Source organism: Salmo salar, chromosome 05, assembly GCF_965601325.2.
Source record: "Salmo salar chromosome 05, fSalSal1, whole genome shotgun sequence".
In the NCBI taxonomy this organism is placed as follows: Eukaryota; Metazoa; Chordata; class Actinopteri; order Salmoniformes; family Salmonidae; genus Salmo; species Salmo salar.
Window position 1 is genome coordinate 58,416,108 of NC_138295.1, and position 16,639 is coordinate 58,432,746.

Consider the following 16,639-nt stretch of genomic DNA (forward strand, 5'->3'; position numbering starts at 1 on the left):
CATTTGATCCGAGACTTGTGGTTACGGGTAGCTTCTACCTCTCTTGTAAAACAGTCAAACGCCCAGAATAATGCTAGCTTCCGAGCTCTCTCTCAAAACTGAAGTGAATTTCTTTTACAAGTGAGGATATAGAGCAATCGAGCTGGCCGTGTTGAAAACCTAGACTGTCACCGGCCATCAAAGTTATACAGTATATTGTCGTGTCATCCTTTTATGAAACTCTTGTCAGACATGTTGCTTTGTTTTCCTGTGGTGTCATGTATATTACCTGGCTTCAACTATAAAGGCTTTTATACATCCTGAACTGTAGCCTCTCTCTTCCTCTTGAACGGCTGTGGCTGTCCTTCCCTCTCTGTCAGATTTACTGCTGTTGCTCCAGTTTTTTTCTGGACTCGCCGGACATCCAGGGAACCCCTGCGGAGAGCGAAGAGTTCTTCGCCGGGATCAGGGTACGTCAAAGAGATAGAGAACACTATTTCAAGGATTTGGTGTTTGAGTGTGTGTAAAGTGTGTAAGTTGTGTGTGCGTGCATGCCTGTCTGTCTGTCTCTCTCTCTCTGGGTCTGGGTTTGTGTGTCTCCTTTTTGTTTTAAATAGTCACTGGTTAGTCAGAATTTCTCTTGTGATTTGTCTCTGCAGTTGAGACCAGAGGTGACTACTGTGTCTGAGGATGGGAAGGACTATAAGTTGACTGTGGAGAGTACCATCCCTGTCCCCTGCCCTGATGGTGCCTCCTCCTCCACCACAGAGCAGTGTACTCTCTCCTTACACCTGAGTACAAGCAATCAAGGTAAAGGCTTCGTAAGTAATCATGCATACTCACAGTATCACCACAGTAAAGTTTTATTCTTCAAAATGTAGTATTCTTAATAACTGATTTTGGCAATACGTTTGATTTCCATAGCGTCTTGATTCTCCAGTGACAACGCATATTGACATGTTGGTGTCCCTACGAAAAAGACAAAACCAAAGCCAATGACAACAACCATTACATGATCTATTCCTCTGCAGGAGACGATCTGCTGGGTCCAGACGTGGTGTTGTCGTCGTGCCGGGTGGATCTCTCTCAGAGCCTGGGGTGTCATAATGGGGTGTGTAGCCAGGCCCTGGTTCACCTCAGCGCGGTCACAGACTTCCTCAAGGATGGGGTCAGGACAACACAGATCTTTGTCAAACCCATCGTCACATCCAACTTCCTCTGGAGCGGCTACACACCACAGAGTGTGCAGGTACTGGAACTGGAAAAAATACCCTTGTGATGGGTTGGGAGGAGAGTGACGGTTGTTTTTAGCCTGGTCCCAGATCTGTTTGTGCTGTCTTGATAACTCCTATGGTCATTGTCACACTGTTTGCCATAAAACTTTGCAAGACAGCATAAACAGGTCTGGGACCAGTCTAGGTTGTTAACAGATCTGGGTGTAACTTACAGTGGAGGAAAAAAGTATTTGATCCCCTGCTGATTTTGTACGTTTGCCCACTGACAAAGAAATGATCAGTCTATAATTTTAATGGTAGGTTTATTTGAACAGTGAGAGACAGAATAACAACAAAAAAATCCAGAAAAATGCATGTCAAAAATTGTATACATTGATTTGCATTTTAATGAGGGAAATAAGTATTTGACCCCCTCTCAATCAGAAAGATTTCTGGCTCCCAGGTGTCTTTTATACAGGTAACGAGCTGAGATTAGGAGCACACTCTTATTAACCTGTTGGGGCCAGGGGGCAGTATTTGCACAGCCGGATAAAAAACGTACCCGATTTTAAACTGGTTACTACTCTTACCCAGAAACGAGAATATGCATATAATTAGTAGATTTGGGTCGAAAACACTCTAAAGTTTCTAAAACTGTTTGAATGGTGTCTGTGAGTATAACAGAACTCATATGGCAGGCCAAAACCTGAGAAGATTCCATACAGGAAGTGCCCTGTCTGACAATTTCTTGTCCTTCTGTTGCATCTCTATCGAAAATACAGCATCTGTGCTGTAACGTGACACTTTCTAAGGCTCCCATTGGCTCTCTAAAGCCGCCAGAAAGTGGAATGGGGTGTCTGCTGTCTCTGGGCAAAGAACAGCAGCAGAGGTTGTGAGTGGTCAGCCTGGGGACAGTGAGACTGAGATGTGCTGTTCACGAGACTACTCCATTTTTTTCTTTCAGTCTTTGAATGAATACAACGTTGCCCGGTTGGAATATTATCGCTATTTTACGAGAAAAATAGCATAAAAATGGATTTTAAACAGCGTTTGACATGCTTCTAAGTACGGTAATGGAATATTTTGACATTTTTTTGTCACGAAATGCGCTCGCGCGTCACCCTTCGGATAGTGACCTGAACGCACAAACAAAACAGAGCTATTTGAATATAACTATGGATTATTTGGAACCAAAACAAGATTTGTTGTTGAAGTAGAAGTCCTGGGAGTGCATTCTGACAACGAACAGCAACGGTAAGCTCATGTCATTTTCTCAGTCATCTGATTCCAAGCGCTCTTATTCTGTCCCCATTCACAGTAGCAGCATGAAACAACGTTCTAAAGACTGTTGACATCTAGTGGAAGCCTTAGGAAGTGCAAAATGACCCCACAGACACTGTATATTGGATAGGGAATCACTTGAAAAACTACAAACCTCAGATTCCCCCCTCCTGGTTGGATTTTGTCTCAGGTTTCTGCCTGCCATATGAGTTCTGTTATACTCACAGACATCATTCAAACAGTTTTAGAAACTTAAGAGTGTTTTCTATCAAAATCTACTAATAATATGCATATCCTACCTTCTGGGCCTGAGTAGCAGGCAGTTTACTACGGGCACGCTTTTCATCCGGACGTCAAAATACTGCCCGCTACCCAAGAGAGGCAGAATATGCTATGATGCTGTATACACTGTATAGTGTACATTTGCTCACTGCCACAGTGCCCAAACACAAACTGTAAGTTGCCAACACACTCATGTAAGCATGCACTGTATACACTTTATTTTCTCATCTAGATAGCTGAATGTGAAATTGAAATAAATCATATCTGATATGTGATATTTTCTCTGTGTTTTCAGATCACAGTGACGGATGTTCCCTCTGCATACTGCTACTCTTTCACTGATCCTCACATCATCACGTTTGATGGCAGGTACTTCAGTCACTCCTTTATAGTCAGCATAAATGATAGATGCAGTCAAGGCAATGTTAGCCTGCAAATATGATAACAATCATAAGAATACACATTACCGTAACTGATACTGTAGTGTAATATATTTCATGCATTTCCTTCCAGGCAGTATGACAACTATCAGATCGGGACGTTTGTGCTGTACAAGAGCACGAGGCAGCCGTTCGAGGTCCATGTGCGCCAGTGGGAGTGTGGGAGCGTTGTCCACGGTGCCTCGTGCATTTGCGGCTTCGTGGCGAGAGACGGCGGTGACGTCATAGCCTTCGACATGTGCAACGGAGAGCTGGGGGACACCAGGCCGCACCTGACGGTGAAGAACAGGGACGTGGGCAAAAGCCGCATCCGCATCACTGAGTCTTACCAAGGACGCAAAGTCACAGTGAGTGAATAAATAAATAAAGTGTAACGTAAAAAATTGAATTAAATTAAAGTTGTCTTCCGATGAGTTGGTGGTGGCAGGAAAAAGAAAAGCTCACCGAGTTGAAGCTCACGCCCACAGGTAGTAGTCATTAGCCAATAGTGTGTTGAGAAAGGCAGTGTAAACTACAGTGCAAAGTCTGTATTCAATTGTTTATGCTAACTATGATATGATACAGACTGTGATGATATAGCGACGCACTGGAAAGCAGAAAATAATTTAGTTGTAATAGAATAGAGCAAAATTAAATACAACAGAATACAATAGGATCTAATCCCCTTTCTGTCTGTGCTGTAGATGACCTTCTCGTCTGGGGCATTTGTGCGTGCCGATGTGTCTGACTGGGGCATGAGTCTGACCCTGAGGGCCCCCAGCTCAGACTGGAGCCAAACCCAGGGCCTGTGTGGGACGTATGACGGACAGACCCACAATGACCTCCACACAGCAGGGGGCGCAGCGCTGGACAACGAAGACGTAGCAACCTTCATCTCTGAATGGAAGTTAGTCTGATGCCAAGTCTCAAATCAACCTCTAGCCTCTAACGCTATGGAGTTTGCAGATCTGAAGAAGATATGTGGTGATTGTTCTAACCAGCCTATCAGTGATTGCACTGCAGCTTTCATTGTAATTCCTAATTCTATAGAATTTCTTTAGATCTGCAAAGCGCAAGTGCAACAACCAAATCTGGACCTGAGACTGTTCTTTTAAACGATGGATATGAATCATTTTTAACATTTTACATGAGCTCTTTCAGCTGTGGTGTGTTACATTATTATTTGTTGAATGTATTTCCGTCGAGATCCTAACTGATAAGGATGTATTTCTCTTCTGGCAGACTCCCTCCTGGTGGCAGCTTGTTTGACGCTGTTCCGTCCTATCAGAGCGCCCCAAACCCTCGCAGGTACTGTAACTGTGAAGAGGAGTCCCGCCCCACATCCCCGCAAACCAGGTCTCAGCCAATCCCTGGCTCCGACTCCTCCTGTTCTCACCACGGCAACGTGAGACTCCACAGTATCATCCCCACTCTGGATATCACTGCCGAATACATCAACTCAGTAGAGCTGTTCAAAGACCACCACGACCAGCCCTCAGGGAACACCAACCGGCACGGCCGGGCCGAGGACACCGCCGCCCAGCCTGCAGAGAGAGGCTCTACCCTAACAGGCTCCAGCCATGGAGCCAACAACCAGAGGAGCCGTGGTAGGCGCCAGTCCTACCAGTTCCTCCCCGACACGCCCTACCAGAGCCTGAGCCAGTCCGACCTGGAGGGCTTCACCTACTTCTTCCCAGAGGACCACGAGCTGACGGCCCGGCCCGAGTCCTCCCCTCCCCCCACCTGGCCCACCCTGTCTGGGCTAACACAGCTCCAGGCCAGGGTGCAGTGCCAGCGGGCGGTGGCTAACTCCAGCGTGGCCCTGGGCTGCGGCCGGCTCTTAGGCCCGGCCATAGTGAGCCAGGCAGTGGCTATGTGCATCAGCGACCTCCAGCTAAAGGACGACCAGGCCTGGGTGGGCGCCACTCTGCCTCTGCTTGAGAATGAGTGTGAGAGGAGGCTAGTGGAGGAGAGGGGGAGAGAGGAAGAGCACCAGGACATGCTGTCCTTCCTCAAGTGTCCTAATCTATGTAATGGGAATGGGCAGTGCTCCGAGTGGGGGTGTGTGTGCTTCCCCGGGTTCGGCTCCTACGACTGCAGCGTTATCTCTGGTAAGAAGAGGGGAGGGTTGGATCTGTAACACACATCTATACTCTAAGTCAATCATACATATTGTAAGTCAACACTAGACCAGGGTTTGGCTCATAGCTCATCAAAATGAAAGACATATCACAGTAATTTACTAATCCTAGTGAAATTATTTGTTAAAAACCTGCTGACATTTTTTTTGCTTCTCACTTCTGTCTGTTTCTGGTGTCATTTGGGATGGTGAAGACCAGACTCCAGAGATCACAGAGCTGGGGAACGAGGGACTGTGTGATGTCAGACAGCGTGACTGCTCCACTGTACAGGTCTTTGGACAAGGCTTCAAAGACTCCTATGAACTCAAGTGTGAATTTTTGAAGGAAAAGGTACCATACTACATAACACACAGAAACACACACATACACACCGACACACACACACGCACACCTCCATATTTGTGATTTTAATTTCTGTAGCACAGTACTTCTGACCCAAGTGTCCCCACCTGTCTCTGTCTGCGTGCGTCCAGTTTGTGGATGGTGAGTGGACCCTGGACGAACCTCAGTTTACCCTGGCTAACTTCCTGGATGTGTCAGGTCTGGAGTGTCAGCTCCCCCTGGAGTACAGACAACCCAGTGCAGGCCTGGACCTGGATACGGCCACCGACAGACCCCTCGCACGCTGGCAGATCAAAGTCAGTGGAACAACACTATGCAGCACATCGCAGTAAAGTTTTTACCGTTTCTAACCAGGAGTCAGTCTTAAGCTGTTACCCAAAAGGTCCCAACCCACCAATGGGTCCAGACTCATTTGGGAATGGGCAAATCACCCATAAAATACAGCTGGGTAACAGAGCCCTAAACAATAGTACTGTTTGCAGCAGGGCAGGGTTCTGGCCTAGTGTTGTAATGTGGTTTGTTCGCACACCTACCAGATGTTTTCAAGATGGTGCAACCTGGACAAGATACTCTTACTTATTGTAGTAGCTTCTGTAAATGTTTATTACCAGTAGTCACTGATAAGTAAGTCATTAACGTTGTCTTGGCAGGTGTCCAACGACGGCTACGGCTACAGTAATGCCAAGATCCTGACCCTGTTCGATGGAGCCTGTCAGATCTGCACGCTCAATGCTGACGTTCTCTGTACCTCCAGGGTGGGTTTCTCTCAGGGTTTTAATGGTAGCAACGTTTCTGGTAGCATGATCAGAATGTGTTGTTTAATGATTAGAATCTGACTTTAAATGATTCAATACTTGTAACAAGGTAACCTTTTTTCCATGTCCTTGTTCCTTGTGTTTTCCAAGTGTATTGAGAACATGTTTTCAGCCTGAGGATGCATGAATCCGCTTTTTGTAGTTTGGGTTCTTTTTCAGCCACTAACATTCAACAGATACTGTACATTATGTTGTGGGACATTCAGGCTAGCTCAAATTTTAGGCCCCTTCCCCACCAGGAAAAAACAGCACATGGGCCCGGACCCTCTTAAAGCTAACTGTGAGTGTAGCACATGGGCCCGGATTCTCTTAAAGCTAACTGAGTGTAGCACATGGGCCCGGATTCTCTTAAAGTTAACTGTGAGTGTAGCACATGGGCCCGGACCCTCTTAAAGCTAACTGTGAGTGTAGCACATGGGCCCGGATTCTCTTAAAGCTAACTGTGAGTGTAGCACATGGGGATGTATGAAACGTACTCCTCAGCCCGAAGCGTCTTACCAGTCGGCGCCACACAAAAAGCTAGCTATGTGGCGCAAGTGGAGACGCTTCATGCTGACGAGTACGTTTCACACATCCCCATGTGCTATATGAGCACCACTCCTAGTTATGCGTGCCAACCAGTTTCTTCTGAAGAACTCAAACAGAACATTTATCACCCAAACGAAAAGTGGCCAATGCTCTGATTGATTACCTCCCTGGCATCTCTTAACACAGGAAACAATTAGGTGTTTTAGCCATATCCACATGTACAGTGTGATTGTCAAGGTTCACTTGCGTGTATATGCAGTAAGACATTGCCAGCCCTTGTTCTCTTGTTGGCCTGAAAAGTGTTCCTGGTTCCTATTTCAATGGCAAGAACAGATGTTTTTATGTTTTCTAAAAGGCAAACAGATACGTGCCAGTTGTGTTACTGTGTATCAATCAGCAGGAGAAAACATGCAACATTGACAGTGTGTGTTATGGAGAGGGAGACCTCAATCCCAGCAGCCCTTGCCTGATATGCCGACCAGACTCCTCCAAATACACATGGTCCATCGCTGAGAGTAAGTACAATGTCCTCTTACCTACAACGTACTTTTACTCTACAACTGCTGTTTACATTATACAACAGCATCTCTATACAAATTCAGAACACGCAAACTGAAAGGTATTTGCTGCCACTCACTACTGACGACAGCACACAGTCACAGAGAACACATATGGCTGCACGGTCTCCGCAATATGACTACAGCTCAGCGTTGGTCATGCTATAGAGAACAAGGTGTTATTGGGGTCAGACTCATTATAGTAACGTCAGGCCTCTGGGTACTGTAATTGTGGTTGACTCAATGTGTTCTTTGTGCTGTGTTTTGATTTGAGTGTTTATACAAAATGAGGCCAAATCACTCCAAATCAATCAGAGTAAATTATAGAAATTAATACAACTGGTTCAAATTAGGAATAGAACAATTTACAAAGATAGATAAACAAGTTGAAATAAAGGGAAAATGATTGTATATTTTGTACCTCAGATAATGATATGCACTTTAATGATGACATTATTAACGTTATTACTAAATATTACTATTCCGCTCCTGGAAGAGAATGAGCCACCAGTGTTTCAGTCAGCCCAGGGGCGTCTGCAGACGTTCCAGGGAGATAACTTTGTGTACCAGCTGCAGGCTCAGGACCCAGAAGGCTCTGTGGTGCTGTTCACTCTGGAGTCAGGCCCCAGTGACGCCTCCCTCTCCCCCGCTGGCCTGCTCATCTGGAAGGCTACTGACACTGCTGCCGTCTCCTCCACGCAGACCTTTCAGTTCACTATCACAGACGATTGTAGTGCTGAGACGCTTGCCTCTGTACAGGTAGGTTTCAAAAGATGAGAACACCGTTGAATAAGGATGTTCCCAAAATAAGAAACTTGGGATGTGAATTCCTTGACTTGATTCTGTGAATGGGGATTCCTATAGATTTCTCTTGATTGTCAGCTTTTCTGTCTACCGCAAGAGGGAGCTCTAGATGTACAATCCTTATTGTCCAGCCTGCCGCTGTACTAGTCTTTCTGCGTCTGTTGCTTTGGTATGTCTGTTAGCAAGACATTCAAAACTAAAATGTAGTAATTACTCACGGATTGTCAATCGTTCTTCCTCATGCTTATATGTCTATTTCAAAGTGTTTGTGAATTAAACTAAAGCTCTACTAACACTTCCCGCTCCTTTGTGTGTGTGTGTGCGTGTTTGTGTTTGTGTGTGTGTCCAGGTCTCTCTGCGGCCCTGTGACTGTCTGAACGGAGCTTCCTGTGTTACAAACATCAACCTCCCCTCTGGCAGCGGGGAGTACCTATGTGTCTGTCCCGCTGGCTTCACAGGGGACAGGTGTGAGGAGGACATAGACGACTGTAAACCCAACCCCTGCCGTCTGGTCAAGTGTATAGACGGACCCAACTCTTTCTCCTGCATCTGTCCCCCCGGAATGACAGGTACTGTACATGACAGAATTAGAATTACAACACACACTGTACGTTGTACATGCTGTCCATGCTAATACTGCAGCTCATTCGTGGGTCTCGGATGCTTTCATGACTCTGAGAGCTTACTTTGAATCGATCAGTTAGGAAGCTGTGCTTTGACCCTCCATTCTATGAACCATACTCCTTATGACCACTCTTTCAGTGTTTGGATACAAGCCGTGCCAGATTTCCTTATCTGGTTCAGTGAATTTAGATTTTGATGTTTTGTTAGTGGATTACATCCTATGTGTGTGGAAGGCTGTTTTCATTCATGTTGTTTTTGTGTTCCAGGTCATACCTGTAGAGAGGATGTGGATGAATGTGCCGCAGAGCCATGCTTCCCTGGGGTGGGCTGCAAAAACACACTGGGCTCATTCACCTGTGGCTCCTGTCCAGAGGGTTACACTGGGGACGGGAAGAGTTGCAGTGGGTCCGGTCCCACTCTCCCCCTCTCCCTGTCTCTGTTTCTCTCCCTCCCTCTGTATCTCTCTCTTTCTCTACCCATATCCGCTCACCCCCACCCCTCATTAATTTCTTAATATATTTCTATTGACTGTGAATAATTATATTCTACCTCCTCTTCTCCTGTAGTTAAATCGGAGCCGTCCAGTGGTAAGGGTGATGACTATGAGCCTATTCATAGAGTGACCGTGCCTGTACCCGCTGTACCCACAGGAGGTCACCAGGGTTCTGGCACGGTTAAACCATCAAGCCAGGCCCCCTGCTCCAGACAACCATGCTACCCAGGGGTGCAGTGCTTCGAGAGCACACACGTGTCCGTAGGGTACATCTGTGGACCCTGTCCACCTGGGCTCCATGGCAACGGACACACCTGTAGTAGAAGCACCACAACAGGTGAGAAGGGTCACCTGATCACTTAGCTGATGATTCACAGGGTTTGTGTGTTTGGGTGTTTATTATAAGGTTATTAAATATCTGGGCTTATATGGGCTTATTTCATAGTTTTATAGCTGGCTCCTAGTAAAGCTAACTGTAATGCTAGGTCTTCAGGGTTAGTTGATAGAGGTGATTGAGTTATAATAGCGCTATACAAATCCCATTTGAGTTCCTTTTCAAGCTCTATCCTCTAACTTCCAGTGTTTTACAGGACAGAGGCCAGTTACCACCAACAGAGAAGATGGACGTCCCCAAGTGACGGAAGACTCCAGTAGGGATATCACTGGCACCACCTCCTCCTCTTCTTCCTCCACCTCCTCCCAGAACAGGAGAAAAACTGAGGGGCCCTCATTGGGTAGCAATAAAGTCCTCTCCGTGGACAGAAAGACATCTATTAGCCCCCAGGACCAAACTATCACCAGAGTCTCCACCCCCACCAATCACAACCGAGGTCAGAGCAGCAAGGTGGACCTGACTCCTGACCTCAGCCATGGGGTCAGGTGGGGGTCATCGTCTAAAATAGTGACCTGTGCGGACTCGCCCTGCTTCTCCAGTGTGCCCTGCGAGCCCACTGTCTCAGGCTCCTTCAAGTGTGGCCGCTGCCCGTATGGTTACACTGGAGATGGGGTCACCTGCAAAGGTTAGCGGTCAGCACTCTTGTTGTCTGTTTTTCATTCATATGGTCTTTGTTCTTTTTTCATATCTTTTTAACATTAATTTCCTTACATGGACGTACAGTGCCTTGCAAAAGTATTCATCCCCCTTGGCGTTTTTCCTATTATGTTGCATTACAACCTGTAATTTAAATGGATTTTTATTTGGATTTCATGTAATGGACATACACAAAATAGTCCAAATTGGTGAAGTGAAATGAAAAATATAACATGTTTTAAAAAATTCTACAAAATAACACACGGAAAAGTGGTGCGCGCATATGTATTCACCCCCTTTGCTATGAAGCCCCTAAATAAGATCTGGTGCAACCAATTACCTTCGGAAGTCACATAATTAGTTAAATAAAGTCCACGTGTGTGTAATCTAAGTGTCACAGGATCTCAGTATATACAGTTGAAGTCGGAAGTTTATATACACCTTAGCCAAACACATTTAAAGTCAGTTTTTCACAATTCCTGATATTTAATCCAAGTAAAAATCCCCTTTTTTTAGGTCAGTTAGGATCACCACTTTATTTAAAGAATGTGAAATGTCAGAATAATAGTAGAGAGAATGATTTATTTAAACTTTTATTTATTTCGTCACATTCCAAGTTGGTCAGAAGTTTACATACAGTCAATTAGTATTTTGTTGCATTGCCTTTAAATTGTTTAACTTGGGTCAAACATTTTGGGTAGCCTTCCACAAGCTTCCCACAATAAGTTGGGCGCATTTTGGCCCATTCCTCATGACAGAGCTGATGTAACTGAGTCAGGTTTGTAGGCCTCCTTGCACGCACAAGCTTTTTCAGTTCTCCCCACAAATTTTCTATAGGATTGAGGTCAGGGCTTTGTGATGACCACTCCAATACCTTGACTTTACTGTCCTTAAGCCATTTTGCCACAAAATTGGAAGTATGCTTGGGGTCATTGTCCATTTGGAAGACCCATTTGCGACCAAGCTTTAACTTCCTGACTGATGTCTTGAGATGTTGCTTCAATACATCCACATAATTTGCCTTCCTCAGGATGCCATCTATTTTGTGACGTGCACCAGTCTCTCCTGTACCAAAGCACCCCCACAACATGATGCTGCCCACCCCGTGCTTCATGGTTGGGATGGTGTTCTTCGGCTTGCAAGCCTCCCCCTTCTTCTTCCTAACATAACGATGGTCATTATGGCCAAACAGTTCTATTTTTGTTTCATCAGACCAGAGGACATTTTTCCAAAAAGTACGATCTTTGTCCCCATGTGCAGTTGCAAACCGTAGTCTGGCTTTTTTATGGTGGTTTTGGAGCAGTGGATTCTTCCTTGCTGAACGGCCTTTCAGGTTATGTCAATATCGGACTCGTTTTACTGTGGATATAGATACTTTTGTACCTGTTTCCTCCAGCATCTTCACATGGTCCTTTGCTGTTGTTCTGGGATTGATTAGCACTTTTCACACCAAAGTACGTTCGTCTCTAGGAGACAGAACGCGTCTCCTTCCTGAGCGGTATGACAACTGCGTGGTCCCATGGTGTTTAAACTTGTGTACTATTGTTTGTACAGATGAACGTGGTACCTTCAGGTGTTTGGAAATTGCTCCCAAGGATGAACCAGACTTGTGGAGGTCTACAATTTTTTTCTGAGGTCTTGGCTGATTTCTTTAGCTGGAAAGCTCCACAGCGGAGATTGGCGTATCTGTCCATAGGACAACTTTAAGCCGTACACTCTACAGAGCTGGGGTTTATGGAAGAGTGGCCAGAAAAAAAACATTGCTTAAAGAAAAAAAATAAGCAAACACGTTATGGTGTTCACCAAAAGGCATGTGGGAGACTCCCCAAACATGTGGAAGAAGGTACTCTGTTCAGATGAGACTAAAATTTTGCTTTTTGGCCATCAAGGAAAACACTATGTCTGGCGCAAACCCAACACCTCTCTTTACCCCGAGAACACCATTCCCACAGTGAAGCATGGTGGTGGTAGCATCATGCTGTGGGGATGTTTTTCTTCGGCAGGGACTGGGAAACTGGTCAGAATTGAAGGAATGATTGATGGCACTAAATACAGGGAAATTCTTGAGGGAAACCTGTTTCAGTCTTCCAGAGATTTGAGACTGGGATGGCCGTTCACCTTCCAGCAGGACAATGACCCTAAGCATACTGCTAAAGCAACACTCGAGTGGTTTAAGGGGAAACATTTAAATGTCTTGGAATGGCGTAGTCAAAGCCAAGACCTCAATTCAATTGAGAATCTGTGGTATGACTTAAAGATTGCTGTACACCAGCGGAAACCATCCAACTTGAAGGAACTGGATCAGTTTTGCCTTGAAGAATGGGCAAAAATCCCAGTGGCTAGATGTGCCAAGCTTATAGAGACATACCCCAAGAGACTTGCAGCTGTAATTGCTGCCAAAGGTGGCTCTACAAAGTATTGACTTTGGGGGGGTGAATAGTTATGGACGCTCAAGTTTTACGTTTTTTTGTCTTATTTCTTGTTTGTTTCACAATAAAAAATATTTTACATCTTCAAAGTGGTAGGCATGTTGTGTAAATCAAATTATACAAACCCCCCCAAAAATCTATTTTAGCTCCAGGTTGTAAGGCAACAAGATAGGAATAATGCCAAGAGGGGTGAATACTTTCGCAAGCCACTGTGTACTGTAGGTTCCCATGAAACTGTTTGTTGGGTTTTTCCAGCTGTGTGCCGGTATCCATGTGGAAGGAATATGGACTGCTCTCTACCCAACACCTGCACTTGTAAAGAAGGCTATACCGGATATAACTGCCACATAGGTAGGAACAACAGTCAGGGTTGGACGAGACAGCTGAGTTTCTATTCTTATGGCTCTTTATGAGAGTTACAAAGTAACTTCTGCAAAAATGTCTGTAAATTAGAATAAGTTGTTTTCAGTTACACATAGAAGTTGTAAATTCTATTAACCTTCTAACTTCTCAGCTGTCTGCCGACCGGACTGCAAGAACCAGGGGAAGTGTGTCAGCCCAGGTGTGTGTGTGTGTCCCGTGGGCTACAGCAGACCAACATGTGAGGAAGGTAAACATATCATCCCACACATATTTGAACTCTAACTATGTACTCTATATCCTGGCCCCAAATCTGTTTGTGCTAACTTGCCGACTCATTGCCACTCATTGTGTGGCATGACAATGTCGTAATTTGAGATGGTAAGATAGCACAAACAGATCTGGGTACAGGCTATATGTTCTCCATTGTAAATATTGTATATATTCTCCTTTTCTTACTGGATGCTCTGTACACCCCTTGGTTGCTGTGTTTGTAGCTAACTGTGAGCCATCTTGCCAGCATGGAGGAACCTGTCTGGTCAGGAATCTCTGCACCTGTCCTTACGGTTACGTGGGACCAAGATGTGAAATCAGTGAGAGATAATTCAATCCATTTGTTCCTTTCTGGCATGTATCATGTTTCCCTACAATTATCTAAACCAGTCTGCTTCTTTAAAAAAATGGAATGTGTGTATAGGGGTTAGGAGTTGTCGTGTGTAACTGTGTCTATGTGTGTCTCTGTTCAGTGGTGTGCAACAGGCACTGTGAAAACGGAGGGGAGTGTATTTCTCCCGATGTGTGAAAGTGCAAGGCTGGCTGGTACGGACCAACATGTAACTCAGGTAACGCCAATCAACACCACGTGTTTCTACTTAGAAGCCCATGACAAATATCTCTTTTCGACAACAGTATGTTTAGCTATGGGCTAAATATTCCATTGTCTTCACCTCCAGCTGTCTGCAATCCAGTGTGTTTGAATGGTGGGACTTGTATCAAACCCAACATCTGCGCCTGTCCCGGTGGCTTCTATGGCTCCCAATGTCAGATTGGTAAGAATAGGTGTCACACTGACAATCAATAACCTCAATTGATTGTGACACATTCTACTGTTCCCCTATTAGTGATTGATCCGTCAATTTGCACAGAAGTCTATTGCATGGTGGTACTGTGGTTTAGTGAGGTATAACTGTAGCTGTGTCACTGTGCGCCGTGCCCTCCAGCTGTGTGCAGCCCTCCCTGTAAGAACGGAGGTCAGTGTATGAGGAACAACGTGTGCTCCTGCCCCGGGGGCTACACAGGGAAGCGGTGTCAGAAGAGTAAGAGCCACTGCCACCCAACACAACCAAACACCCCACATCACTGTCTATCCATGTAGTATTACATGGTTATAGGCCCTATACCAACGTAAATACATGTGAAAGGACCTAATTGTAATAACCCTGTAGCAAGCTAGTATGTACATGTAGTTATGTTAATTGAGCCAAAAATGCATGTTGCATTGTGTCTTTCAGGTGTGTGCGACCCCATGTGCATGAACAAGGGGAAGTGTGTGGGGCCCAACTCCTGCTCCTGTGCATCTGGGTGGAGGGGGAAGAGGTGTAACATTCGTGAGTGACAACATAATGTTAACCTGAATCTGTCACCATGTAAAGATGCCTTTACAATGCTAAGCAACTCTGTGTGTGTGTTTAGCCGTGTGCCTGCAGAAGTGTAAGAACGGTGGTGAGTGTGTGGGACCCAACACCTGCCACTGTTCCACAGGATGGGAAGGCCTACAGTGTCAGTCTGGTGAGTCCTTCTCTCATTCAATATGATATACTGCTGCCAAGTTTCAATACATAGCTATATACTTTTATCCTGTACTTATATTGAGTTCTATACTATTTCCTCCTTCTGCCGGACGGACAGCCGTCTGTAAGCAGAGATGCCTCAACGGGGGAAGGTGTGTCCTGCCCAACTTCTGCCACTGCCGCAACGGGTACACTGGCGTCACCTGTGGGTTAAAGGTAAGCATGGGGCCACAGTTTGGATGTTTATTAACTGTTTTTTTTTTTAATTGTTGGGAGATTATGTACTGTAAAATCTCTTTGCTCTTTTGTAGGCCGCTCTTGCATAAGGGAAATGACTGAAGATGCAGAAGTTTTACAAAATACACAGCGCAAGTGGAGAGTCCTTATTAGGCAGTGTGTGATCGTGGAGTGTGTGTGCCTGTATGTGTGTGTGTGCTTGTGTGTGTGTGTGTGTATCTTTGTACATTAACAGGGGGACTGGATATATTGCACGTATCTAATTGTCCCTGTTTTGTTACTACCTCAATGCTCAAGGTAGCACATTGATGTAAAGCCCTTGCATAAGAAATGCATAACATATTCATAAACAATGCATAATACTGTCTTAAACACTGCATAGCCATTCAGAAATGTTTATGCCAATCGTGTTGATGTCTCAAAAGCTACGTTTACACAGGCAGCCCAAGTCTGATCTTTTTCCACCAATTGGTCTTTTGACCAATCAGATCAGCTCGTTTGACAATAATTGGGCAAAAGATCAGAAATGTGCTGCCTGTATAAACGCAGCCAAAATATGTAATCTAACATAGACATGAATTAATGTATTTTAATGCATACAAATGTGTTTTATAGTCCTTATCCTAGGCTTTTATACAGAAGTGTTACTGCACACAGTATTATGTTGGAGTAAGAGAAGAGAATCAGATTAAAAACTAGTTGATGGTTTATTGAAGAACAATCTAGCTTTATAAGATATTAATACCCACTTTTCTTTTGGTTTTGTTGTTCCTTGTTATTGATTTGACCAAAGTTTTTTCAGCTCTGGTTTATTGTGGTACTGAAAGTGTTTTTTTTTGCCTAAGCTGTTGTGCACTGTTTAATACTTAATATGTATTGAGAAATAAGACTATTCTTCTTTATACATCACACCTGCCTTGGAAATGTTATTAGCTTGTTTGATTTTTAGGGCCACTTGTCTGCAATTGTTTTGTAACTGTTGACGAAGATCTGTTGTAAGTATCAATTCAGATATACTTGATCACTTTTGTACATTATACTGTACATAGGTCAAAACAGTTGTTATTTTAACATGTACACCGCGTTGTTGTAAATCACGCATATGGAAACAAAATAAAAAGTTATTGTGTCATTTGCTTTAAGTAACATTTACATTTAAGTCATTTAGCAGACGCTCTTATCCAGAGCGACTTACAAATTGGTGCATTCACCTTATAATATCCAGTGGAACAACCACTTTACAATAGTGCATCTAAATCTTTTAAGGGTGGGGGGGGGGGGGGGGGGTTAGAAGGATTACTTTATACTATCCTA

General features: G+C 44.7%; 1 protein-coding gene across 1 annotated transcript; it reads left to right on the plus strand.

Annotated features, from left to right (window-relative positions):
* The first annotated feature begins 70 nt into the window (after positions 1 to 70).
* Positions 71 to 16,465, plus strand: LOC106605194 (von Willebrand factor D and EGF domain-containing protein). Its single transcript, XM_082974931.1, has 25 exons — positions 71 to 120; positions 380 to 449; positions 639 to 789; positions 1,011 to 1,228; positions 3,052 to 3,125; positions 3,270 to 3,543; positions 3,880 to 4,082; positions 4,397 to 5,286; positions 5,510 to 5,646; positions 5,790 to 5,954; positions 6,309 to 6,413; positions 7,402 to 7,608; positions 7,952 to 8,317; positions 8,712 to 8,931; positions 9,253 to 9,495; positions 9,553 to 9,816; positions 10,070 to 10,498; positions 13,453 to 13,548; positions 13,796 to 13,891; positions 14,045 to 14,080; positions 14,195 to 14,347; positions 14,519 to 14,614; positions 14,810 to 15,086; positions 15,207 to 15,304; positions 15,400 to 16,465. The coding sequence occupies exons 1-23, from the start codon at positions 71 to 73 to the stop codon at positions 14,911 to 14,913; spliced, it is 4,647 nt and encodes a 1,548-aa protein (XP_082831057.1). The 3' UTR covers positions 14,914 to 15,086; positions 15,207 to 15,304; positions 15,400 to 16,465.
* Positions 16,466 to 16,639: the final 174 nt, after the last annotated feature.

Coding starts and splice junctions, on each gene's coding strand:
- LOC106605194 (XM_082974931.1), top strand. CDS start 71: ATGCTAGCTTCCGAGCTCTCTCTCAAAACTGAAGTGAATTTCTTTTAC. Junction 121..379: donor GAAGTGAATTTCTTTTACAA/GTGAGGATATAG, acceptor CTGTTGCTCCAG/TTTTTTTCTGGACTCGCCGG. Junction 10,499..13,452: donor AGATGGGGTCACCTGCAAAG/GTTAGCGGTCAG, acceptor CTAACTTCTCAG/CTGTCTGCCGACCGGACTGC.